Genomic DNA, 26,927 nt, shown 5'->3' with positions numbered 1-26,927 from the left:
CCCATGATGTTTTCATATATCCAGTTGGTTGGAAAGGGCAAACTTGGCAACCTGGCTGAGTGGCCCTATTGTTTGTTTTGCTTGTTTTTATTTCCATCTAAACGCAAGCATGGCAAGTGGCAATGTTTCTATATACCAAGTTGTTGGATGTCATAAATGTGGCAACCTAGCGGGAATAGTATACTGTAGTCCTTTGCACTGTCCTCTACTCCACTCCACTGCACTGTACTGTACTCCACTGTACTCCACTGTACTCTACTGTATTCCACTGTACTGTACTCATCTGGTCTGCTCTCTTCTGTACTGTACTGTACTCTACTGTACTGTACTGTGCTGTACTCCTCTGGTCTGCTCTCTTCTGTACTGTACTGTACTCCACTGTACTGTACTGTACTGTACTCCACTGTACTGTACTCCACTGTACTGTACTATACTGTACTGTACTCAACTGTGCTGTATTTCACTGTACTGTATTTCACTGTACTGTACTGTACTCCCCTGTACTGTACTGTACTGTACTGTACTTTTTAGACTTAGATAGCATTTGAAACAGACTTATAGCATGTCATGTAGACAGCACAATAATTGCATTGTATATAATCATAGCACATCATAGTACATATGTATAGCATAGTATAGTATATATGTATAGTTAATATGTATAGTGTCATTATATAGATATGTTCTAGTTACGTTCTTAGCTTACGCATGTTTCTTGATAAATGCATTTTATATATGTGATGTATTCCCATACTTTTGTTCCTGCCTAATGTAAGTCGCTCTGGATTAAGAGCGTCTGCTAAATGCCTAAATTGTACTGTACTCCTCTGTTCTGCTCTGTACTGTACTGTACTCTGTTCTGCTCTGTACTGTACTCCACTGGTCTGCTGTCGTCTGTACTGTACTCTACTATACTCTACTGTACTGTATTCCACTTTACTGTACTGTACTGTACTCCACTATACTCTACTGTACTCCACTGTACTCCACTGTACTGTACTGTACTATACTCCACTGTATTCCACTATACTCCACTGTATTCCACTATACTCTACTGTATTCCACTGTACTGTACTGTATTCCACTGTGCTGTACTGTATTCCACTTTACTGTACTGTGCTGTACTGTATTCCACTGTACTGTGCTACACTACCTGTACTGTGCTCCACTACCTGTACTGTACTGTACTCCGCTGTACTGTACTGTGCTCCACTACCTGTACTGTACTGTACTGTACTGTACTGTGCTCCACTACCTGTACACCCCAGACAGTGTTGAGGTTACTTGATCAGTAATTAGATATTAGATATTTGATATTAATTTTAGCTGCCCCACCCCCTTCCTATACAAACCCATTGTAACTTCAACTTCATTTTAACCATGATAGATTCATGGAAAACACACATCCCTTTTTCTGATGACTGATGTTGTCCTTCTAATACGTGAGGGGCCGTGGTTTGCTTTATTTTTTATAATTCTTTTGGAAAAGAAACTTACTGACATAAGCCTGAGTAGATGACGAAATTACCAAAAGTTTTTTTTTAAGTGAAATATCCCTTTACGTACTTATATGTTGTGAAATATATTACATAATTGTAATACGTTTTACATATAATAATTATTTACTCACATATTTCAAGAATACATGAATCTCCTTGTTCTTCTGTGGGTTGACTGTGGCCTCAAACAGTGGGAGGAAAATGTTTTCCAGCATCTTGGCAAAGTTCGGTACCAATTTCTTTGCCTTGAAAATGTCACTGGAGGAAAGAGAACTTCAATTAGCTCTTCTCCTGAAGACAACTGGACCTTTCTTTGTTACATTTTCATATTGATGATTTATTGTATACTGTATTTATTTTATTTAAATTTTATATTTTTTATCCCACGATTTTGTAACCCATTTTTCACCCCTGTGTCAATTATCTAATGTGATCCTGGGCTCAACCTAGTCCCCATACTGTATATGGGGGACATGGGGAGAGCAACGGACTTGAACTCATGCTTCCTTCATGCCTGAGTGTCCAAGTTGCTCCTTTACACCTGACAGGGGGGAGTTTCCCTGGTAGGACGTAGCGCGTGCAAGGAACACGTTATTCCAACCAGTTCCTTTCCCCTCCACCATCAGGCGACCAGGATTACTGCATGTTTTTTGTGAGGGTACCTACCCTAGGGGACATGGGGAGAACATGCAAACTCCATACAGAAAGGCGCTTTCGCCAACCCCGCCTTGGGTATGGGCACTGATGACGCGGAGGAGGAAACACGCCGCCAGCACCCACAGCGTCCCGAGCGGGAATCGAACCCAGGACCTTCTAGCTGTGAGGCGACAGCACTACCAACTGTGCCACCGTGCCCCCGTATACTGTATTTTCAGTACTAGAGTGGTGCCCGTTGGGCACTGGCCTACTTGTAACGATGCAAGTTGGAAATGCATGCCCCACCCAGTTATTATGTATGTGTCCCTTCTGTGTCCCGTTGTACTCGTACAGACGTACACACAGACAGAGACGTGGTGCATTTATAGATATAAGATAACTTGCAATGTACTTTGAGCTACGTGTATGAAACACTATGCATAGTGAATGCCGCAGCACGCTTGGTCTTCAACCAACCAAATCTTTCACGTCTCCCCCTTCTCCGCTCCATCCATTGGCTCCCGGACCGGTTACTGTCCGCACAGAGTACAAAACACTGATGTTGGCCTACAAAGCAACCAAAGGTATGGCACCCCCATATCTTCAAAGTCTGATTGATTATACACAGTATGACAGAAGGTATGATACTGTTATTATACCCTATTGTGCTGAATATAAGACTACGTTTCTTTTTTCAATGGAAAAAACAGGGTCGTATTATACTTGGGGACTATAGACTATTTGACATTCAATGTTCTTTTTCCACAAGTGAGTCTTGAAAAATCACACCCGTGTGAAGTGAGGGGCGCTCTTATGATTGTGCATCATCCAATAAAAAATATACTTCCTCATGCATTCATTTTTAAATTAATTTGTTATAAGCCCCAAGCTGAATTAAAAAAGACAATTTTCTCAGACACATATGACGTAAATTCTCCTTTCATTGTCATGTGGCAAATGTGACATGAGTTGTGACGAAAAGCTGTATACAGTATGTCGTCTTATTTTCGGCACAATACGGGTATCTTGTTGTTATTCACCTCACAATATAAATTATCGTTAGTCAAAGTTAGAAGACACAATCCTTTTCTGTGTTGCTCTTGTATTGGCAGATGGAAGTGATTCTGTTGATTTCAGAATCCAAAATATGACACCTCATAACAAATTTAAACCCTTTTCCTCCAAAAATACCAAATCTCTTCACCAAAAAATAGCCAATCTACAAGCTGTAGACTATCTTTGCTGAATGTTCGCCACAGAACAGGGTTTGTGTTTTCATTTAGCTGTAGTCATATTTTAGTCACCTGGAATGTTTTAGTGTTAGTCTAGTTTTAGTCGACTAAATATCATGAGAATTTAGTCATAGTTACATTTTAGTCTAGTTTTTATTTGTTGATGAAATTGTCAATATATTTAGTCTTAGTCACCATAGCTTTAGTTTTCATTTAGTTTCCATTTAGTTTGTCAGTGAAAAAAAAAGGTAGTCGACGAACTACCTTTTTTCGTCATAGTATTAGTCAGCTAAATCAACACTGTGTACTAGGCACTTACTAGATCCTGGGTACTTGGATCATCCAGCGCATGTTGGGCGAGTGCATTTCATGCTGGATGAACCATTTGGAGAGGTTGTGCCACTCGTCCGTTGAGCGGCCGTAGATGGACAGGCGAGGCTCCGTGTGCTGGTACTTGCTTCCCTCCAGCTCACGAGCCACTTCCTGTTTAGTTAGTCACACCCACCCACCGCAGGAAGCAAAAGGAGAGGGAAGAAAAGAGACATTAAGTTTCTCTCCCGCTTTCTCTAGTGAAGTCAATATTGGTGATAGTACCGCTATCGCCATCACACCTGAAATAAGAGTGTGGTGTGCGTGTGTGTGTGCATATTCATAATGTATTGTGTTTATGTCATTGTATGTTTATATTGCATGGTTTTGCTTTAACCTGTACAGGTCATGGTTAAATGTGCTATATAAATAATGTTCGAGTTGACACACACACACACAACACAACACAACACAACACACACACACACACACACACACACACACACACACACACACACTTATTATTTTTTAAGTGACGTTTGTTCCCCACCTTAATGATGCGTGCAAAGTATTCCCCGTTGATGTCGTTATCTGTTTTCAAGTAGATCTCTCTGAGTTCACTGGCTCCCACAGGGTTGTATTTGGAGTTGAACTTGTCGAAGCGATGAAATGTTTGTCTTCCCTGCATGAGATTCATTCGTGAGAGGTTGGATAACATTTTTTGCTCACAGTCACATTACCATGTTGATATGTTTGTATTCACTAAATCCACACAACACAGCCAGATTCACAGTCCAAACATGTTGCATAACATCTTCTGAAATGCACGAACACACATAATTGCATCCTTTCGTCAACAACCTCCAATTTGTTGCAACATGTGCTTTAGGTTATTGAGAGCTACAATTCTACTGCTGGTATGAACATAAAACACACGCAATTATTAAATTAATATATATACACACACACAAATATTCATATGTATTAAAAATCACACCCGCGTGAAGTGAGGGGCGCTCTTATCATAGTACATCATCCTGACATAAAATAGACACTAAGCTGATTTGCTCAGACACTATGACGTAAATTCTCCATTCATTGTCAATGGGAATTTAATGTTTGTGTAGGACAAAAAACACAGATTTGCTCGTCCACATAGTAATTTTTCAAAATACTACAGGTGACAGCTCTTGGCATTAAAAGCAGTTCACATTGGGAGTACAAAATATTAGGAACACCTGTTCTGACTCAAATACACAGTGAAACCAGATGAAAGCTATTATCTCTGATTGATATCATCCATTAAAGAAACTTAAATCAGGAGGGATGACATAAAACAGAGAATAGACTGGTTTCAAGTAGGACTATCCTTTGGAGTTTTCATGTAACGATTTCCAACTTCCAAATTCTGTGGATTCTAAGAAATGTTATGCAACTTACCTAAACCTGAACATATAACTTATCCACTATATCAGTGGTTCTCAAACTTTTTCATGTCAAGGACCCCCAAATTGACACTAATTAGACCGCAGACCCCCATTTGAAGAGATATGCCAGGGACCCCCATAAGAAAAGATTTTTACGGCTCTAGAAGTGATTCTCAACCAATTTAATTGGACCCCCAAGTTTGACATGCATTAGCATGTCAACAGCATAACATGCGTTAGGGTCCATTTGGTTCCATTTGTACACTCTCCGAGTTACAGACCCATAAGGGTCCATTTGGTTCCTAACTATCATTTAGCTGGGGACGCCCTTGAACTCCATCAAGGACGCCACTGCGCAATGGAATTCAGAATGTTATAGGTATGAAGTTAGATACAGTCAACAGATGTTGGCATCAGGAAGGGCTATTTCCAGAAACATTATTTATCTGAAAGAGCGTAAAGTTTTATATAATTATCTATCTATAAATGTGCCATGTCACTGTCTGTCATCCACGTAACTCAAGAACCGTTCAAATTCGACACACGCGTTCCACACCATCACAGGGAGTGCAGTGCCCAGCCTTGAGTCGGTCGGACTCACGGTTGTCCAGAACCGCCACAAAAGGCCTCTGCCCCAACAATGCTTTTGGGCAACATTTATATTTTATCAAAAACAAATATATGTTTTCTAAACATCATCATTGATGTTCATTGTTTAGTCTTACAATGCCATTATAAATGTGCATAAATTTTGCATAAAACTCTGCAAAGTACTAGTAGTACAAAGTATATATTAGTAGATTAAGTTAAGTATATATTAAGTAGATTTTTACTGTATAAATTAGGGTCCCAGAGATAGCAATGCCATCAAAAGGCAGGTAAAAATATTCTCTTATTGGGGGTCCCTGGCATATCTTTTCAAATGGGGGTCTGTGCAGGGGGCTAATAAGTGTCAATTTAGGAGCCCTTCCTTGATATGAGAAAGTTTGAGAACTACAGTACTTTACTTACAGCGTGCACATCCAGCGAGTCCACTGTGAGGTCGTAGGGGTCCATGGTGAGGTTGTCGAACACCTGCTTGAGCGTGAGCTTCTGATCACCTTTCTCCAGAACGACACGGTCCGCCTCCGTCTGATACGTGGTCTGGATGAAGCTCAGCAGGTGTTTCTGGTTCATGCAGGCTGCTGCGTGGATGTGAGTGTCCACCTGCATGGGTAGAATGGGAGACAAAGGTGATGATGTCCTGTTGTCCTACATATTCCAGCTATTTCAGCCAGTAGTGTTGATTTTGACAGCAAATTTTGAGTCACCTGGAATGATTTAGTATTAGTCTAGTTTTGGTCGACTACATATCATGAGATTTTAGTCTTTTTAGTCTAGTTCGAATCCCGATCCGTAGCACTTGCCCTAGCCTCGACGACCTTACAGGCGTATGCAAAGGCTCAATTTATGTAACTTAGATAGAAATTTTCTAGACATAGCACTCTAGTTTATACGCATAGTTTCATTATATACTGTAGATATTCCACTGTTAGGTTCTTAGTTTACGTATGACTCTTGATGACTATTTCTATGTATTTGATGTATTATCATGCTTTTATTCTTGTTTACTGTAAATCGCTCTGGATTAAGAGCGTCTGATAAATGCCTAAATTGTAAATCTCACTCTCCCCATTTCCTGTCATTATCGATAAAGGCATAAAAGCCATTCTCAAAGACCACTGCAATTGGATTCATCTCCTCAAACAAGCATGTCTGAATAATTAAACTCACCGACAAAACTGCATATAACGTGCCAATATTGACTTGAGCACAGCACCAACCTTTCTGACATTGTAGAAGTCTCTGTGTGGAACTCTTTTCAGCTCTTTCAGTTCTGCCGTTTCGTTCATCATCTCATGCAGGTAGAACTTGGAACCCAAGAACTTGAGTCGTCTGTGACAGTAGGTTTTCCTGAAAGACACCATGCATTTTGTAGGAGCTCGGCCCATCAAGATACTGGATGAAAAAAAATCACACCCTTGTGAAGTGAGGGGCGCTCTTATCATCGTACATTATCATGATGTAAAATAGACACTATGCCTATTTGCTCTATGACGTAAAATTCTCATTCATTGTCAATGGGAATTTAATGTTTCTGTAGGACGAAAATCTTCACTAATAATCTACACTAATAGCTGAATATAGGAGGGGCTAGCGCCCCTAAAAAATATGTAATATGGAAATCCTCCGTGACGTAAATAATGTCCTTATTTGGACTAGTAACGTGATGATTCTAAACTAATGTGATAGAGTGATGACATTCTGGTACCTCGTTGGAAGACTCTGGCTGACGTTGTTGGAAACATCATCGCGTTACCACGTTCGTTTAGAAGAAATCATCACGTTGGTTAGCACGCTGGAAGGGACCGTATATTCTCTTGTGCGTATTTCCGCACGAAAGAATATTACAATCGCGTTGCAAGTAAATCTATCTAATTTATAATGGCATATGATTATATATTCTGTTTCACAAGACATAGTACTTGTAGATAATATAACTCAACTGGCTGAAAAGCCTCCAACAGAGAGCACAATAAAAAATAGTCCAGGGGCGAGCCAGATTTTGGTACTACCTAAGGTGACCGTAAAATGTTTGTATTTTTGTCTCTAGTTTAAAATTTGGTATGAAAACAAGAATTGATCAATTAATTACCAGCTGCCTTATTATATCTGCAGAATTGTGCTATGAAATGTAAATATCTGTGTCTATTAGACACAGATATTTACATTTCATAGCACAATTCTGAGACACTGTGTATTTGTGTGTGTGGAAACAAATTAAAGCACTGCACAAAGCCAAAAGTCCTGCTAAAAACATAGTAAACCTGAGTCCAACACCAAATTAATGTAATCTGTCTCTGCCGTGGTGCACGCTGTGATGTTGTGTGCTCACTCATCCATGTAGCCCTGTCAGTTGATACTATAAATCTCTTTAGTAGGCTAGATGTATGTAAGAGTTGTTGGCCATGTGTCTGTTACTATATTCCTTCATTGAGGTAACATGTCATATAGGTCTTTATATTTCCCATCTCCTCACTAGCCGACATCTTCTATAAACACACAAAACAGTGCATCGCGGTTTGACACACACACACACACACACACACACACACACACACACACACACACACACACACACACACACACACACACACACACACACACACACACACACACACACACACACACACACACACACACACACACACACACACACACACACACACACACACACACACACACACACACACACACACACACACACACACACACACACACACACACACACGGCCCTTACTGTTTATTTTGCAACACGTTGTGAGCTTGTAGATTGGCTATTTTCAGCACGTGGAAATATGCAGGCACACCACACACAGGTGTCTGCTTCGCAGTATTTTTCCTGGGGTGCATACTTAGTTTAGACTAGTCATTGGTTAGACACGGGTTAAGGTTAGGTTTAAGTACTATAACTAGTGGGTTGTTGTTGCAACTTGCTGGCTGCAATGCTACCCCATTGGCAGAGAGGTCGGCTAGAGGCTAAAAGTGTCTGGTTGCCTAACTTGCTGGCTGCAATAGAGAGTATGCATTTTCCCATCAGGACACGCCCCCCTCATCTAGACTGAGTGGCAAAACATTGAGCAGCATGGAGTGTTGGAGTGTTGGAGTCAAAGGGCACCTACGGATGGCTGCAATTCGAAACTGGCCCCAGGAAAATCTGAATCCCCCCCCACCGCCCCCCCCCCCCCCCCCCCCCCCCCCCCCCCCTTTTCCCCTCACTGTATATGTTTCTTTTCCCTTTTTACCTCCATTATGATGAATTCCTGTTCTGTTCTTTGTCTATATAGAAGTGTCTATTTGTACGTCTCTAAATGTTTTGATGAATTGAACATGGTGGACCCTGTTGTAAACAAGTGTAATGCTTAATTGGGTCGTCCACTCACAGTTAACAGCCTTTGTATTGAGTTTGTGCTTGAAATGTACTGTAATTCTGCAAACTGTTAATACAAATTTCAATCAATCAATCAAAAAGTTTGGAAGCGCTCGTTGGAAATCACTCAACCGTCCTGCGTACCACCACAAATGTCACATAATGCAGGAGGCAGCAAAATGTTGCGTTATTGAAAACAAGCACTTCCAAACTCTGACACTTCAGGGCATTTCTTCAGAAAGTAGCTCATAACGTGGATTTGGTGGATTTTTATGAAACAAAAACTTTGCAGATAGAAAGAGGATAATACAAGCTTTTCGTACAGCTGCAATGTTGGTGAGTTTAACATTGTTTAATGCAATCAGACGACTTTTCTGTTTGGATGAATGGGCTGTCAAGGCCAGAAAGTAGTTTTTTGCCACTCACACTTGGCATTCCCGCATAACTTCCAGGTACAATGATGTCACGTGCATACCCTCTATACTATCCCTATCAGAGGTCGGCTAGCCAATCAGAAAGATAGGTGACTACGGCAGCCAATTAAATGATAAGTTGCCACTACCAACCCGATAGAAAATAGCCCAGCCTGCTTCCAGCAGCAGGTAAAAAAGGTGTGTTTTCACTCACGTTGGGCCATCGGTGATCATGGCGAGGATGTGGCTCATGTCGATGGCGAAGGTTTCCAGGTCGGGGTACGGGAGGCTGTGGGGATGCTGCTCCCTCAGAGCCTCTGTGTCGTTGTACACGTACACAACGCCGTCTTTCATCTTCAGCTCATAGTTGAGGTCCTCTGGAATGTCCTCCATGGTGTACGGGTCCTCCCCTTTCTGAGGGCAAGGCCAGTTGTCTGCAGACAAAAAATGTTTTTGTGTCACACACACAAAAAATCCAGTGGTTCTCAAAGTGGGGTCTGGCGGGGACCCCCAGGGGTCCTTGAGGGAGTTCCAGGGGGTTCCCAGAATCCCAGCTAAATTGTAGTTATGAACCAAATGGACCCTTAAGGGTCTCTAACACCGAGTGTGTGCAATGTGTGCAGTGTGACTAAAACTAGACTAACACTAAATCATTCCAGGTGACTAAAATGTGACTAAAACTAAATTAAAACTATTCAAAAGACTAAAACCAAAATCTGCTCTCAAAATCAACACCGACGCCCTAACCCCGCCACAGTCCTCACCTGGCAAGATCTCATCCTCCTCCTTCCATATCTCATCGGTGGACTGGCGGAGGAACTTGGCCGTGGTCCTGGGGAAGCGGTGGTAGGCCAGTTTGGAATACTTCTCTCTGATGAAGAGCGCTTTCAGCAGGGTCTGAGCCGCCTGCTCATAGGCCTCCACTGTGGTCTGTACAGGTGGTAAAGTATCACAATTTATTTTGGGGGCGGTGGTGGTGGTGGTGGGGGGGGGGGGGGGGGGAGGGGGGGGCTTGGTAACAAAGTGCCCTTGACCACTTTCAACACTTAATGCCAGTTTGATTAAAGCCCGGCCTTCAACCAACGGAAATCAGATGTCAGCCATTATGTCAGCCAAGTAGTGGCCTTGGTCAGACTCAGAGCCATTGAAGGAGAGTTACGACATCTCTGTTCACTTCATGGGACTTCTTTTGGCGAAGAGTGACAAAGGAAGTTTACGGAATGCATTGGAGTCTATGGGCTCGCACGAGTGACAAACGAGTACATGAACCACGTGACCGGGCAGTTTTCTGTCCCCTCATTGGCATAAGTCTCCTTCAATGGCTCTGGTCAAACTCAGTTCCCATCAAATACAAAGTGTAAACACCGACCCTTTACGAGCTTAGAATGTCTACCTGAAAATATTCCTTACGGTGTTGGTGGAGATTCTTACTGTACTTATTCTCACATTCTCAGTGCTCGGATACATTAGATCGAATCACTTTGAATGGAATGAGTTTACCGGTATAAAATGTACTGTAGCTATATGTAGCTTACCCCAGCGCAGTAATCGCCACTGATGGTAACTCTCTGGAACTCCGGAACGTTGACTGGGACAGATGAGGGCTCTGTAGATACAGGGGTGAGCAGAGGACTGACCCCGTCAAGAGGCAGAGTCCTGTCTGGAGACGCTGGGATGTGGAGGAACATGGACTGAGAGCGCCTCTGCCTGAAACTGTTCTTCCTTGAAGTTGAGATACAGAAAACACATCGTTGACTGCTGTACGTGTATTAATAGATCAAAAAGGCATCTCCCAACCAGAGCCATAGAGTAAGACAGAGTTAAGGTGGTTGCACACCGGCCGCGTTTTTCGGAAAACCGATGGAGAAACGCCGTTAAAAATCCGAATTCGCATCTGATTCACGCCCGGTGTGTGGAGACCTTTACGGGGCAGAAAAATGAGCGCTCGAGCGCTGTTCGTGCAGCCTGGGCAGTGGAGTTTGAAATACATTGTTTTCAATGAGGGCGGCGCAAATAAGAGCTATTTTAGACATGGGTGCAACATGACAACTGTTATAAAGTATTGTACAGTGACAACTAAAGTCTCTGTAATGTTTATGTTGTATATTACTAAAAAGAACGACCTAAAATAAAGGGATTGCAGATCATTAAAGCTGGGCTGTTGCCCGAGTCCAGCGCATTCTGCCAACTTCCAGTCCAGGACTTTGTCACTGTTCACTATTCTCTTCGGCATTATAGAAGTCTAGAAGAGCCGCCATTGGACTGACCCCATGAAGTGAACGGAGAGACAGAGAGAGAGAGAGACAGACAGACAGACACATTTTAGCAACTCTGTAATGTAAGTCATTCCCATAACTGTTTTGGGGGTGGAGCGCTCATTTTGAGTACAGTATGATACTATGTGCACGGTTTCATAACAAATGCATAACTTTTCTAATCACTTGATGCCTTCAGGCATAACTTTTCTAATCACTTGATGCCTTCAGGCTCACGACAAGCCGCTAGGCAAGTGAGTGCCTGCACCGACCAACGAGTGAGTCATCCATGGTGGATGGAATAGGTTATCTTATCTAGGTCACCACTTGCATAAGGACTTATATAGCGAAGTGGTGGCACTAATCCTAAAACCGTCATTTAAAGATAATTTAATTTGTAATCTAGTATTTTACTACTCTACTCACATTCCTTAATCCCATCTCTCAGCGCCACAACATCTCTCTTTGTGTTATATTGATATTGCATAAAATATTAAACATATCTATAATCTTTGTATGAAACGTAGCTTGCAAATAACATTTATTCATATTGTTCCTGCTACATTATTAACCACATATACTTGGTTGGTCCTCTGTTCATCCCCTCTACCCCAAATCTCTTTAAAAATTTAACAGAATGCTCATCCCATAACGGGACGCTAGGATTCAATTATTCCAATTTGAAATTCCAAATATTATTTCTAGCTGCTGGCAAGATTATAGCATTTTGATGTCTCCACTCTTACTTCTTGACCGACTCTTCGGACTCCTCCAGCTCCTTCAGAAGCTCGTGCTCTCTGTCCTGGTGGAGGCCGATGGGGCAGTCCTCTGGCACGTTGAACATGGCCAGGACCTCCTTGTTGTCTTCCTCCTTGAGGGCCGAGGCATACACCTTCTCTGCCAGCAGGCGCACACTTTCATCCACCTCGCTCAATGAGATCTTGGGGAACAACCGTGGCATCTCTGAGGTGGATAGAAGAAAGAAGAAAGAAATTTAAATATGCAAATTAGGCATTATGTAGGAAAATACTGGTATGCAAAAAAAATGAAAATATGAAAAAGCTATACTGTGGAAGGGTTATCATATATTCATTTACTTATATTGACAATTTAATATACCGGTAGGTATGGTTTTGCCCACTCAATTCATAATGAACGTTCCAATTTTGGAGGTCTGGCTCATGGACTAAAAACTGGTTCTGAACTGAACCGGTTCCCGGGTCTTAGTGTCATCACAACCGCGCAAGGTGCAGTAAAAGTGTGTGGTCTGAGTAAGGGGTTCTCAACGTTTTTGGCTGGAGACCCCCAGAAATGCTTTGGCCATGTCTCGCGGCCCCGCCCCCCCTCCCCACCCCCAATACAAATTGACCTCTACAATAACCTTAATAATAGAGAAAATACATCATAAATAAATACTGAATCATCACCACTACCCAGGAAAGGAATATGTGCGGTTGTATCCTAACAACATCCAGTGTTGGTAAATCGTGATACAGTCATGGATGGATTTCAATGTTTACATTACAACATCTGGATTTCAGTTCAGCAGCTTCATGGACACAAATAACATACAAAACAAAATGCACCAGCCCATGCATGCCATACATTCACCATCTTGGCCTTTGAGGGGCAATTATTGACAGGGGTCTTGAACTCACAATCTCCACGTCTCCAGTTCCAGAGACTGACCGAAGTCAAAGTGTACTTGATCTCCAGGAGCTTTTCAACACTGACATACATCAACAAAAGTTGATGACGTTTTGCTGACTGTTGCCAACAATCCTTTTTTTGCGACCATAGGTCGCATTTACTATGAAAAAGAAGATACTGGAATCGGAAGATACTGTATACCAGTGCATATTTAATAGTATACACTTGTATATCATAAGGAACATTATATGGAGCAGTCCTATATTATGCCGTCATTTTAGCAGGCCTGAAAGTGGCGATTGTGGAAAGCCAAACATTATCTTAGTGGTCGCAGTCACACAAAATGCCAACAGTAAACATGACAGCCAAGAATATTGGGTAACAGTCTAGGTACTAGGGGTGGACAACAACACCTCAGCTCAGTTTCAGCAGTAAACAGCTCTTCTTTCTGCCTGTGTGTGCTACCAGCTTCCAGTAGGTTCCAGTTAGTCTCGCATAGCCAGACGAAACGGAAGTGGGGAGGAGGCTCCACTTGCGAGAGACAACAGTCTGGTAACGCAAGACTACAGTAGGTTCCAGTAAACACAACTAATGACTGACACAATAATAATAGTGGGAAGTGGGATGAACAATTCAGCCATATAAAGGCAACCGTGGCTATAGAGAAACCACAGGCTGACATAATTATAATAGGAGTATTACCGTAATATATTAGGGCATTAAGCAACTAGTCGAATATTCAACCAGTCGACTAGTAAATCCACTAGTCGACCTTGTTGGTACTAGTTGACAAGATTATTTTTTTCCCTTTTTTTTTGTAGGCTTCAAGATCAGGTAGATTATACTTATTAGTGTACATGTTTTTAAAAAAAATACATAATAAAGTAGTTAAACAACTAGTCGACTAGTAAACTAGGCAACTAGTCGACTAGTAAAAATGACTAGAAGTGAATGCCCTATAATATATTTTAGGTCAGTATTGGAGCATGATACAGTAATCTATAAAAATAAATGAATGGAACTAGGACTAGTATACATGAGAATCCTGGGTGGCGTTGTCTGCCACCATACATCTTGTTTCCAAGGACCTTGCAGTGGGAAAGCGTGCGGTTGTGTTTAATTAAAGTGAAAGCATTCTGGGCTGTACTCATACTGTACCCATTACTGATGTCCTATTTATAGCACATATTCTGCTCACCAATATTTCCATGACCTGTCTGGCAAGTGGCAACAGGTCTTAATATTTGAAACACAATGTTTAAACTGTCTAAGTACAGTACAGTTATAGCTTACATTGTTATAGTTCATGGACTATGTGTTTACTAATAGATTTTGGTTTTACTATACACCACATTGACACATTATTTGTGCTTACTGTACACATAGAGTATATACAGTAAACTCTACATTCATGACTCATTCTATATCATAGTTTATAGTATAAGTTTACAGCTTACATTTTATATCCTAAATTTAACAATAGTTATATCCACGTGAATATAAATATCTTTACAGTTATAGGCTTAGGCTGCATTAATTCCTTATACCATAAACGTATACTGTAGCTTTACAACTATTCACTATACTGTACTTGGTTGTACATGTACTATATTTGCACTGCCATTATAGGTTGAATACTATATTATACTACAGGTTTGTACACTGTGTACTAATAATCTGTTATTATATATTTACACTGTTAAGTATAATATACACAGTAATACATAGCCTCTGCACTACAGTGTAGTATTAATAGAGTACTCTGGTGGAGCTGTTGCCCCCACGACCCGACTACGGATAAGTGGTTGAAGATGGATGGACTTGTCATAGCTCGTTCAACTATGTTGAACGAGCTCTGTATCAAGTCACAAACTGTCCTGTTGTTGACGTTCACTCTCCCACCAAATATTTACATGCAACTCTATCCATCCCAGAGCTTTCAACAATATCCCAGGCGCCTTGAACCCCTGGCCCCACAGGGGTATTTTTTTTTATGCCTGCCAGTCAAGTTGAGTCAACGCACTTGCCTTTGACAATCCCACATTCCTGACAAGCCTTCTTTTTTGCACATGCATGCATGTCCCTGCAGGAGCAACTGTGCTGTCTCATAGACGATAGCCTTCAACCCCATTATCCCATTTATAGAAACCTGACCTACAGAAAGCCTCTTGCTTAGTCAGGGTATATTAGGATATTTTAACAAGCGTTTTACTAGATTGTTGTTATGTGTGGGCAAGCTGAAGCCAGACAACTCTTCCACAATCTTCAAATTCTAAATGCTACAGAGAGTCTGTAACTGCGTCTCACAACAGTCGCGACAGGAAGCTGTCATGATATTTTTGATGTTTCCGTTTCTGCTAAGCAGCATGGTACTGTAGATATGCTGTCTTTGACTAAGTCATATTCAGTATGGATCGACTTATTTACACAACTGTAAAGGTGAAACGGAAGTGGGGGGGCAGGTGGGACATCCGCTTTATTTCCTTTACATTTTCAGTGCTTCCAATGACTGTTGAGGTGGAAGCATTTGAAAATTGAGTGAGCCTGTCTGTGAGAGAGAGAATCTCAACTTCAATAACCCAGAAAATGATTACACGGCACAAAAATAATGACCACTCTGGAACTATACTTAGGTAAACAAGCCTCATTGTTACCACAAGGCTGCATATAGGCCTATTCAGTATACAAGTTGCTCTGTCTGTCTTACCTTCTACTGCGACTCGGGCCATGCTGATTCACTCTGCCACTGAGTCTCTCGAGTTCTATCTCCCAAGTGGAAGTTAACTTCTCAGGGCTGTTGTTGCGTGCGTACCTTGTTTGGGCTCTTTGAACAACGGCTCTGATGCACAGAAGAACCTCGCTGGCTGCCTGGCTCTTTGTTCTGCCTCCAACACCTTCTAGTTGTGTTTTTCTGCCACGTGATTCAAGCTTTTAGCCGCATGTGTGTGTCTCCTGGCACCTCTGCCCTCTTTTAAATATTCTTCTCAAGTCTGTCTACCTGTCTATCTGTTTATCAGCCTCATGTGTCTATGCTGTCTCTCTGAGTTGTCACACTATGTGTCTGCCTCTCTGACTTAGCAGGTCTTTATCTGTTCGGTGTTGCTGCTGTGAAACGCTATGTATGATTCAGCTGTTGGCTGTTGCTGTCTTGGGTGTCCCTCTACCCCTCTATTTTGGGGTGTTGTGTGGGCGTCAGGGTCACCTGTTATACCAGCAAGTATGTCATCACAACTGGTTCGCAGCACATGGACAAGGCAGCGGTTGTTTGCGAGTTCAGTTTGGGCAACAGGGATGGAATGAGACACCCTTGCTCTCTCGTAACTTAAGTGCACTCCTCACTCAGTGCCAGTTGTTTAGGAAACTGGAAGACTAGAAACTGCTTTAGTCTGTTCTTGCGATATTTGTGAGTTGTTCTGAAGAAGACAATACAAATAAAGTGTTTGAGTACAGCAGGAAGTTAGGTCAACAAAACGTTCCTTTGTTAGCTGCGTGCCTTAGAAACCATAGATATTAAAAAATAAATAGATGCCGGCTCAATGGCCACTGCAGTTCATTGTAGCGACGTGTCTCCATTGAAGGCAAGAAGTCAAGTGGAAGTGCTGAAGGCACGCTGCATCGCTGCCCAAGTGATGTCACTCATGCGACTCCTCCATGTCGCTCGCTGTCACTCAAGTAACTACTGGCCAATCACAACGCGTCTTTCTGGGACTTCCGGGCGGCGGTGGCTCAGGGGTAGAGTGGATGGTAACCGCAAGGTTGCCAGTTCGAACCCGGGCTCCCCCAGTGTTAGTGTTGAAGTGTCCTTGAGCAAGACACTGAACCCCGAAATTGCCAATGCAATTTGTTATGGTACGTACGTGATATTGTTTATCTCACCTCAGCAAAACAAGATTCCTTGCTGGTGTTAGTTAGAACTGTAAAGAACGGTTACTGTGTACAGAGGGAGGGACATGAATAAATACTGGCAAATCAATAACTCTTGCAGTACCACAACTTTCCTGTTTACATGCAGCCAATCCTTGGCTGGGAATGTAAGCACTCAAGCTCAACAAGTCACTCTAAGCGGTGGCATCTGCCACAGTGCAAAACAGCATACAATTCACTAGCTATAGCACAATACCGATGTAAAATAAAAGCTTCTTGGAAGTTGCGTTCCATTTTACCTGGTTTGGTGTTGTGTTTTGACTGATGTGGGTTTTGTAGCCCTCTTTCCCTTCGTGCTCTCACACACACACACACACACACACAGGCAGAAACCTGAGCTGCGGCTACGGTGGCAAACTGGTTTCCTGGGCTGTACAATATGCCAAGACCCTGCCCCTTCCCTTCACAGCCCTACACTGCCTTCACCAGGTTCATTTCATCATCTCTATCGTCTGAGCATGTTTTGAGAATGGGTTTTTTTTATTCAGCAACGCAGTTTATCGCAGGCACTTGATAACTGTGGAATAATATTGGAATGTGCCTTTATGTACTGTATGTTTTGTATCATTTTACAGTACACACAAAGGGAAAAAAAGAATCCCCTTTTGCATGTGCATAGCAGTTTATATGGGGAGAGAGTATGTTTTGCACTCCTTCCGTCCGTGTGTTTGTTGTCTCCACCAGGCCGAAGGCATGGGGAGAGAGTATGTTTTGCACTCCGTCCGTCCGTGTGTGTGTGTGTGTGTCCGTCCGTATGTCCGTTCATCCGTGTGTCCGTCCGTCTGTGGACAGCTAATCTCCGGTACAGTTGGCTTGATCGCAGATTCGCAGCCATACTTTGCACAAACACTCCCTGAATGCCACAGCTGAACCTCTGTCCCAAGGTTTTCACATTGGCCTCTTATAGCGCCACCAGGAGGCCACTTTGTGCAAAAGAATTATTTGGACAGTACACCTACAAATTTTGTCCAAACATCACGCAAATTGGTACACAGTCACTCTAGAGCCATTCAACGAAACGGGTCTTTCAGGTTTTTCAGACACCATCCTGATTGGCTAATATTGGCTTCCAAAGTTCGCAGGAGTGCTCAGTTTCAAACAAAATGACGTGTTCATGATGAGGAAGAAATACCACTGCAACATTTTCAACTCAGCCTCATGGTGGCGCTATAACTGGCCGATTAGTGTTTTCACCTCTAACTGCACGGATGTTTTGCCAAACATCACACACACTCTAGGAGCTCGATCAACTGGCCACCTATCAGCACCCAAGCTTGTTCTAACAGATTAAATATGGGGTTGGAATGTATCAATAAGGGGTGTTGTTATGTAACCACTGATGTTTATCTAACCAAAGATGAATAGTGGCACTATACGCTTTCAACCAGAGAAGATGTCTAATAATCAACAGATTAACAGGCAGGAAGCAGTTTGCAGGTGAAATTTAGATGTAAACATTTAATAACACCCGTTTATAAAGAGTAACTTTTCTCTGTAGGTTGCAGTACAGCCATTTCCCGTGAGATTATCTCATCCGTCACACCCCTGTGGTGCTGTTTTGTTGTCTCCACCAGGCCGAAGGCATGGGGAGAGAGTATGTTTTGCACTCCGTCCGTGTGTGTGTCCGTCCGTCCTTCCGTCCGTCCGTCCGTTGCCAGCTAATCTCCGGCACCGTTAACCCGGTCGATGCCAAACTTTGCACACACACTCCCTGGATGCCAACGATGAACCTCTGCCCCACATTTTCCAGAACGGCCTGTTATAGCGCCACCATGAGGCAGCTTTTCACATTTCTTACCTAAAACTGCACCGATCTGCATGAAATGTTGCATGCACACTCCCTAGAGGCCAAGGACAAACCTTTGACCTGCATTTTCCGCATCTGCCTTTTATAGCGCCACCAGGAGGCCGACTTTTGTAAAACAAATTTTTTGATATTACTCCTCCAGATTCTGTCCAAAAATCTCACAAATCGGTACACAGTATCTCTATGGTCATGTGCTCAAGTCGGATCTGTCCGATATTTCATATTCCATCCTAATTGGCTATAATTGGCTTTCACAGTTTGCAAGATTGCCCCGTTTTGAACAAAAGCCTCAAATCATGAACGCAGCATGCAATTTACGTGAAATCTTTCACACATTTTCTTACTAGGCTGAGGAATATATCCCACCCTTTTCACATTGTCCTGTTATAGCCCCACCAACAGGTTGATTTTTGCAAAACACATTTTTGGAACAAAATGCCTCAAATCATCCAATTGCCATCAAAGGCGTATGAAGAAATGGCACCCTTTTCACATTGGCCTATTATAGCGCCACCAGGAGGCCACAACCTGACCTGGCTTGGTGGAGACCTGTGCCCCGAGGGGCACTTTTTCTAGTTTCACTCTGTTACTGTCCCATTTGTTGAACTGATAGGCTCACGTCTTGAGGCTATGTTGGGGGCTGGCTGTTGTGAGAGTGAAAGCTATAAAGGCTGTGATCCTATGTTACTCTGAGAGTCAGACTGCTTCCATTACTATGACATGAGAGTCAGACTGCTTCCATTACCATGACAGGTCATGTAAGTCTTGGCTCCTTACTCGAGTAAAATCCTCATAGCTCCAAACTCTGAATTCTTGTGTTGCCTCATTATTAATGTATTGTCCTTCTGAGCATGTGTCCTACCTTAACACAGGCGTGCATTAATGACGTTAAACCATACCCTCTTGTGTAATATGCTTAATTCACCTGCGTTCAGGTGTAAGTGAAACTCACGTTGCCCCATGCAAGGCGTAGACTGCTGCTTATGGAGGGGCATATCTCTTCTTCTCATGTTTCCTATGGGCCTGTAAGCCAGACAAAAGACAAAACATTAATTCTACATCAATTCTGCATAATTCTGATATATATATGGTGCATTTATATAGCGCCTTTATCCAAGGCGATTTACATCGGTTGTGCATTACATTCACCCATTCACACACACATTCATACACCGTGTATGAATTCTATTCATTTCCAATGGAAGAGTGAACGTGAACACAGCTTATGAACCATTCCTTAGCTCCATGGTCACTGAACTAAATACTGGACTCAATCATCACAAGGCACACAATATTTCCAAGATATTCATACCAAAATGATCATATATCTTCCTATATTAAAAATATTTGGTGTATATTAGAAATATAGGTAGTTGCTGTACCAGTGCACCCCAGCCATGGGCTAGAGCAGTGGTTTTCAACCAGTGGTCCAGGGACCACCAGTAGTCCTTGAGGAGGTTCCAGGTGGTCCCCAGCTAAATAATAAGAGTTGGTAACCAAATTGACCCTGGAACCTCTCAAGAGTTCAATTATTGTTAAACATGCATCTGCGCATTACTTAATTTACAAGAAGTCTACACAATTAGAGAATGTAGAATAATTGTTAATCAACGTTATGCCTGTCACATCAATATACAGCATGGAAATGTGGATACAATCTTATCCAAAGACAAAAGAATATTCTAGGTTTTGGGTCTGAGAGGCTACATCTCATCAAATGGTGGTCTGTGGCTCAAATGCTGAATTATTGTGAACCTTGATATGAAAAGGGCTGAAGACCACTGGGCTAGAGAATGGCAGTTTGTTTTGTAGGTGGAGAAGGGCGATATGGGGTCAGGAAAGAGAAGCCTGAAGTTGCAGCAACTGTTTGTTTAGTAATCGTTTTTTGTATTTCCTGCATTTCATGTTGTGTGGAAATGTGTCAGCCTTTTGTATTCACAACACAGGTTAGACTTTATGACAAGTTCAAATAAGGATTGTATATACTGAAAACTAAGCAGACAATTCTATAAATATTAGTATATGTACGTTTTTTCTTCTGTATATCCTTTGTTGTAATTTTCTATAGAATCTCCATCCAGGCCAAGCCTTTTGTTTGTAAAGTATTATTAACCATCCTTACAGTTCTGTTTTCCTTGTACCATTCATGGGTAGATAGGCTGTGTAAAGTTGCATCAACTTTAAAGTTGTGTGTCACCACACACACACACACACACACACACACACACACACACACACACACACACACACACACACACACACACACACACACACCATTGGTTTGACAGATACATTCCTGTTTCCATTTCAGAGGAAACAAGATCTTTAGATCAGATCATCATGACCAACAACTATACCAGAAACGTCTAGACTTCTTCCTCACCACTAGATGAGCCAATATATGTACATTCTAACAGTGAAAAGAGAAACCATTAGCACAGCTGTCCACTAATGCATTCCTATCAGAAGGTTAATGGATCTGTGCGTCAAAGTGAAAAAGAAAGGCGTGAAAGAAAGGTAACATGTACAATAAGTGTGTACTAGTACAGCCGTGTTAACGGTGCAGATAAGAACTTAGATAAGTTGTACATAAAGCCTGATCGTGGGAATTTGACTTACTGCCCAGTGGAACTGGAAACACGTACCTCCTGGATTGCAGAGACTCTTGGCAGTTACCACTTGACAGCTAGGAGATAAGTCTTGTGGGCAGCGGTGCAGGAAGAGTCTGCTAGTACAGTATGCAAAGAGACAAACACATATAGCTGGTTAACTCTTTCACCACCAGCTTAGAAAGACATGCCTATCGTGTGAAGAATGCGCCGCGGAAACAGGCTTCTTCCTTCTCGTCATTGGTTGCTTTGGATTTGCTGTTTTGCTTGAATGAGAAAATATCGCATTCCATTTTACTGCATGTTTTCTTTCAACGAGCTTCTAAAGGGGAACTATAAATACTCTACATACTTCCTTATTTGGTCATGGCTCTCATGCATGCCAAGATAGAGACCCAGAGTAGATATAGTATGTAATCCTGTTGCACAAGCAGGCTGTACAGACCAGGCCCAAACTTCATGGAATGTAGTAGTAATAATAATAATAATGTTAGTTTAGTCAATCTCATGAACATTAGCGGGGGGCGGACTTGTAAGAAATCAGCAAGATTTGGCTTTTGGTGACTAGGTATGGGCATAAGGTTTTCAAAAACCATTGCAAACTAATTTGGCTCGCCCCCTAGTGGTCGGTTTGCAATGAAACCACTATTAGATATGTCAGTATATGGTTGGGACCCCAAATAATTGATAGAAGAGATTTTCCAATGGATTCTGTTACCATTGGGTGTGCTAAATAACATACTAAAAGTTTACGGAAAACAAACAACTTGAAAGGCATCGTTTTCCTACGAGGGACCCTAGGGTACCGCCGGTAACAGAGGGTCCCGAAAGGGGCTAGTCTATATCTAAAGCACATACAGTGTGGACTGTGGGTGCATGAAGGTAATGCTGTATTCATTTAGCCTAAATTGTGTGTAAACATTTTAAAGATGGAGTGCAACAATTTTTATATTTTTCCAGTTTTTCATGTGTCTATGAGGTGACAGTACTTTAGGGTGGAAAAAATCATGGCACTCCATCTTTAACATACTGTAGTATAATGGAAAACACAACACACACTAGCTGTGGTCCATAGCTAAACACACACACCAGAATCCCAAATGATGTAAAGCAAATGCATTAGATGAAATAGAAAATCTACAAGTTCAAGACCCATGATTGATTGATTGATTCAATTGCTTCATTAAAGGGATCGTAACATTAAAAAAAACGTTTTCTGAGCTCAATTGCACCCAAAAAAACTGAACTTTTAACATTAAGTAGATGTTCTGTGGTTTTCTGGCTCAAACAAGTGCTCTGATTTTCCTGTGGACTGTGATGAAAGATTCCACAAATCCCATTATCCCATATATGACATAACAATTTGCCAGCAGATGTCACTGTTTAGGCCTGTTTGCCCGTTTTCATTGCTGCTCAAAAGGCTTCACACAGAGAAATTCCAGACCACAGAAAATCCACTGAATGTTCAAAGTTCAGATTGTGTGGGTGTAATTGAGGTCATAAAAGCTAAAAGAAAAACGAAAAATAAATGAAAAAGATTTTTTTAGCAGTTTACATGGACAAGCACAGGGAAGTAGGCTACAGTACAAGGTCTGCTAAAAGGATTTAACCAAGAAAGTCCATGGCTCGTTTCCATTGTGGTCCTTTTGTACTCAATTCAACGAACAAACAGCCTACATTATATAGCAATGCTTACAATAACCTGATGTTGGTACCATAGGAGAGACAACATGTAAATGGTTTCATTTTACACTCTCAAGAGTTAAAGATCTATAAGGGTCCATTTGGTTACCAATTTTCCATTTAGCTGGGGGACCACCTGGAACCCCCTCAAGGACCACTGGTTGAAAACCACTGCTATTACAGAATATGGAGCTTTAACCTTTTAACCAAAAAAAACAATCTCTTACCCTATACTACCTTTAACTATTTGATCTATTCAATGCATATTAATACTATGCAACTTGTAAACAATGTTGGATATAAGAGGAACAACTGTTAAGCTTAATACACCTAGCTGGGAAATGGGAATACAGCAATGAATATACTGTATAGCCTACACAGCAGCAATGCTATTTGACCAGTAGGCCTATAGTCTACAACAATAAAGTACAAACTAAATAACTCATATGATATTAAGTAGCCTACAAAGTACAAATAAGTAAGTTTGCATCACAGTAAACCAAGGTAGGCCTACTTACATTTTGTTGCAAGACAAACTATAGTCGAAGAAGAAAATCACAAACAACTCTTCTGACTATGAGACAGTCCACAATCTTTGGGTTAAACCACTAATGTTTGCATAACTTAGGTTAGTATATACGACCACCATGGCCCCATAATAATGGCCTTTGGTACAGTCACATCATGGGGCAAGTTTTAAATGTTTGCTGTTTTACATTGCAGATAAAGCTGCGAGAATGTTCTGTTATAAGCTTAATCAACTATAGCCTCGAAACTTCTATTTACCTGCAGTGCAAATCCCAGTGAGAACTTGGTCACGCCCCTTTGGTCTTATGGAAGCCCATGGGAGGCCACGCCCCACCCACTACACCACTGGTTCTCTTTTCCTCCGAGGTGGAAAGCCTGGTGACACGAGGTGGTTCTCAAACTTTTTTCATGTCAAGGACCCCCAAATTGACACTAATTAGCCCGCGGACCCCCCATTTGAAAAGATATGCCATGCCAGGGACCCCCATAAGAGAAGATTCTTAACATTTTCATTTCAAGGACCCCCAGATTTACATGCATCTCTCTATCGTTGCCACTGCCAAGAATATCAATAGCTCACAAGTCACATTACAGTATGTTTGTCTTTCTCGCCCCTCTAGTGGCGAAAAATAAAACTTCTGGGAACTCAGATTACATATGTTCAACACAACATCACATTGCAACAATTTATGAGCTTTAACGAGTTTACTATGACACTATTAGTAGTCCAACTACTGTAGTGGTTCTTAAATGTTTTATTTATATGACCCCTTTGCCTTAACTGAGAGTATAAATGTAACCAAATGGACCCTGTATGCCTGATAGTTCTGGCTGCTGCATAGCAGAAAACGACAAACGTGTAAAGCTTCATGGTGTTTTGACTGTTTTCATCATAAAGGAGGTAAAAAGGGAAAAGAAACATATACAATGAGGGGAAAAAGGGCTGGGTGGTGGGGGATTCAGATTTTACGGGGGCCAGTTTCGAATTGCAGCCGTCCGTATAGGTGCCCTTTGAGAGCGGTTTTGAAGGAGTCAAGGGATTCGCATGTCTTAATGACTGTTGGTAGGGCATTCCACATGTTGGTGGCATAATTTAGTCCCTTGTTTGTGCCGAATCTGGGTTGCACATGGTTTGTTGCACTCCCTCTGGTGTTGTGGGTGTGGACTTCGTTAACATTAAGGAAGTATTTAGACACTAGACAGGTACATGGGTATCTTGGTGGTGTATTGAATCTTGTGGACCAGACCCATTGCAAGATGCTGTACTCTGTCGTCGACCCTAAGCCATTCCAGCCTGTCAAAGTGGGCATGGGTGAGGTGGGTTCGGGGGGTGAGGACAAGTAGGAGCCTGACCAGTTTGTTTTGGGAAGTCTGGAGCCTTGTTTTAAGGGCCTTTGAGGTGCTGTGGTACCAAGAGGTGCATGCATAGTCAAAGAAACCTTGTACGAGGGCTCCTGTTAGGGTCTTCAAGGTGTTTTTGTTGACCAGTGAGGAGATCATGTAAAGGAATCTTATTCTTTGGTTGACCTTTTTGATTACGTTGGTGGCCATTTTATCACCGGAAAGATTAGCCTCCAGGATGGGACCTAGGTACGTAGGTAATTTCATCTTTTCGTGTGATAATATTGTCACCCACTCTAATAAGCCATCTGCCTTGCTGAGATTACTATATGATCCAAAGAGAATGGATTCAGTTTTTCCTAGGTGTAAAGATAGTTTGTTATCAGCGAGCCAGGTGCAGATCCTACCGAGTTCAGAGCTGAGGGCCTTTTCAACCTGCAGTTTGTTCCTGTCCGAGACTAGCAGTGCTGAGTCATCTGCGAACAGGAACAAGTTGCAGTCACAAGCTGATGTCACGTCGTTTACATAATTATATTAGGTCCAGTTGAAAGGTGTTTTTGTGAGAAGTCATAATCGCCACCACTAACCTCCTTTGGACAACTGCCAAGTATGCAAAATGTAGGATTGCATTTAATCTGCTTTAATGTTGTTGGCCCATACATGGTTATTTAAAAGTGTCCTCTCCTTGATCTTGGCCTTAGCTCTAGCCCCACCCTCAGGCCAAAATGTACACTTGTTCACATAACATCAACCTGCAACTCCATTCCATTTATCTGGGTAACAAATGACCAGTGGTGTGAAGTAAGTAAAACTATAGGCCTAAGTACATTTACTTAAAGGGGAATACCACTCATTTTCAACATTTTACTATGTCATTAATATACATACAGAGTTGTTGTGTGTGGAAATAATAAAAAGCACTTCCCCCTCTTGAGATTCTATAACTCCCTTTTTCTGTTGAATTTCTTGACCTCCAATTTATCATTAAATCATCATAGGCCACCAGGTCATTCACTTCACTTCACGCCAGAGGGAGTTCAACAAACCACGTGCAACCCAGATTCGTGAATCCTTTTCGAATTATACATCCCGTATATTTCCAAATAGTAGCCCAGGCGTTTAATACGCAGAATAGATTTGGGCCCCGGGTGTTTAAAATGAAATACAGTAGCGGCAGTAGCCTATATCACAAACACACAGTATGCTTGATCTCCGCTCTACACTTAATTCCATGCAGATCATATTTATTCTATAGGTTCCAAATACAGATTGAGATTGTCATGACATGCATGATTAGGATATGATAGCCATGCATGTTAGGCTAAATGCTGATGTTGATCAAGGAAATAAGGATCTGATTAAGCCTTACCTTCTTCATGCAGTGTCTCCGGACAGCTCTCCCTTTAGGCAATACTCTGTATGAATTTTGTTTAAGTGGGACGACCTGGCCAGTTTCCACTGCTACTACTACTCCTATAGCAGAAAATGCCTCACATGTTCACACATGCATGTTGTTCACATGACAAAATGGCCAAAAGCCATTGCACACTCAGCCGTCCGGACCCACCTAACCTGTTCCTGCAACAGGTTATTCAACTTCCTTTCTTCAATTTATTAACTTTATGATGCCCAGGATTGTTGCTG

At 41.9% G+C, this 26,927-nt stretch overlaps 1 protein-coding gene across 9 annotated transcripts in view; it reads right to left on the bottom strand.

The window, feature by feature from the left end:
• Positions 1-24,218, bottom strand: part of ampd3b (adenosine monophosphate deaminase 3b) — a 29,931-nt gene extending 5,713 nt beyond the window's left edge. The window contains exons 1-12 of one of the 9 annotated variants that reach the window (XM_079500455.1): positions 24,201-24,218; positions 21,768-21,847; positions 20,048-20,145; positions 12,488-12,704; positions 11,022-11,208; positions 10,251-10,416; positions 9,701-9,920; positions 6,927-7,056; positions 6,115-6,309; positions 4,227-4,358; positions 3,687-3,850; positions 1,631-1,757 (exon numbers count right to left, since the gene is read on the bottom strand). In XM_079500455.1, the coding sequence (XP_079356581.1) occupies positions 1,631-1,757; positions 3,687-3,850; positions 4,227-4,358; positions 6,115-6,309; positions 6,927-7,056; positions 9,701-9,920; positions 10,251-10,416; positions 11,022-11,208; positions 12,488-12,704; positions 20,048-20,132 (1,623 nt within the window). In that variant the 5' untranslated portion in view covers positions 20,133-20,145; positions 21,768-21,847; positions 24,201-24,218. The other 8 variants (XM_079500456.1, XM_079500454.1, XM_079500453.1 and 5 more) reach the window with 8 other exon arrangements.
• Positions 24,219-26,927: the final 2,709 nt, after the last annotated feature.

The sequence above is a fragment of the Electrona antarctica genome (genome assembly GCF_951216825.1).
Source record: "Electrona antarctica genome assembly, chromosome: 5".
Lineage (NCBI taxonomy): Eukaryota > Metazoa > Chordata > Actinopteri > Myctophiformes > Myctophidae > Electrona > Electrona antarctica.
This window is presented reverse-complemented; position numbering and strand designations above follow the sequence as displayed.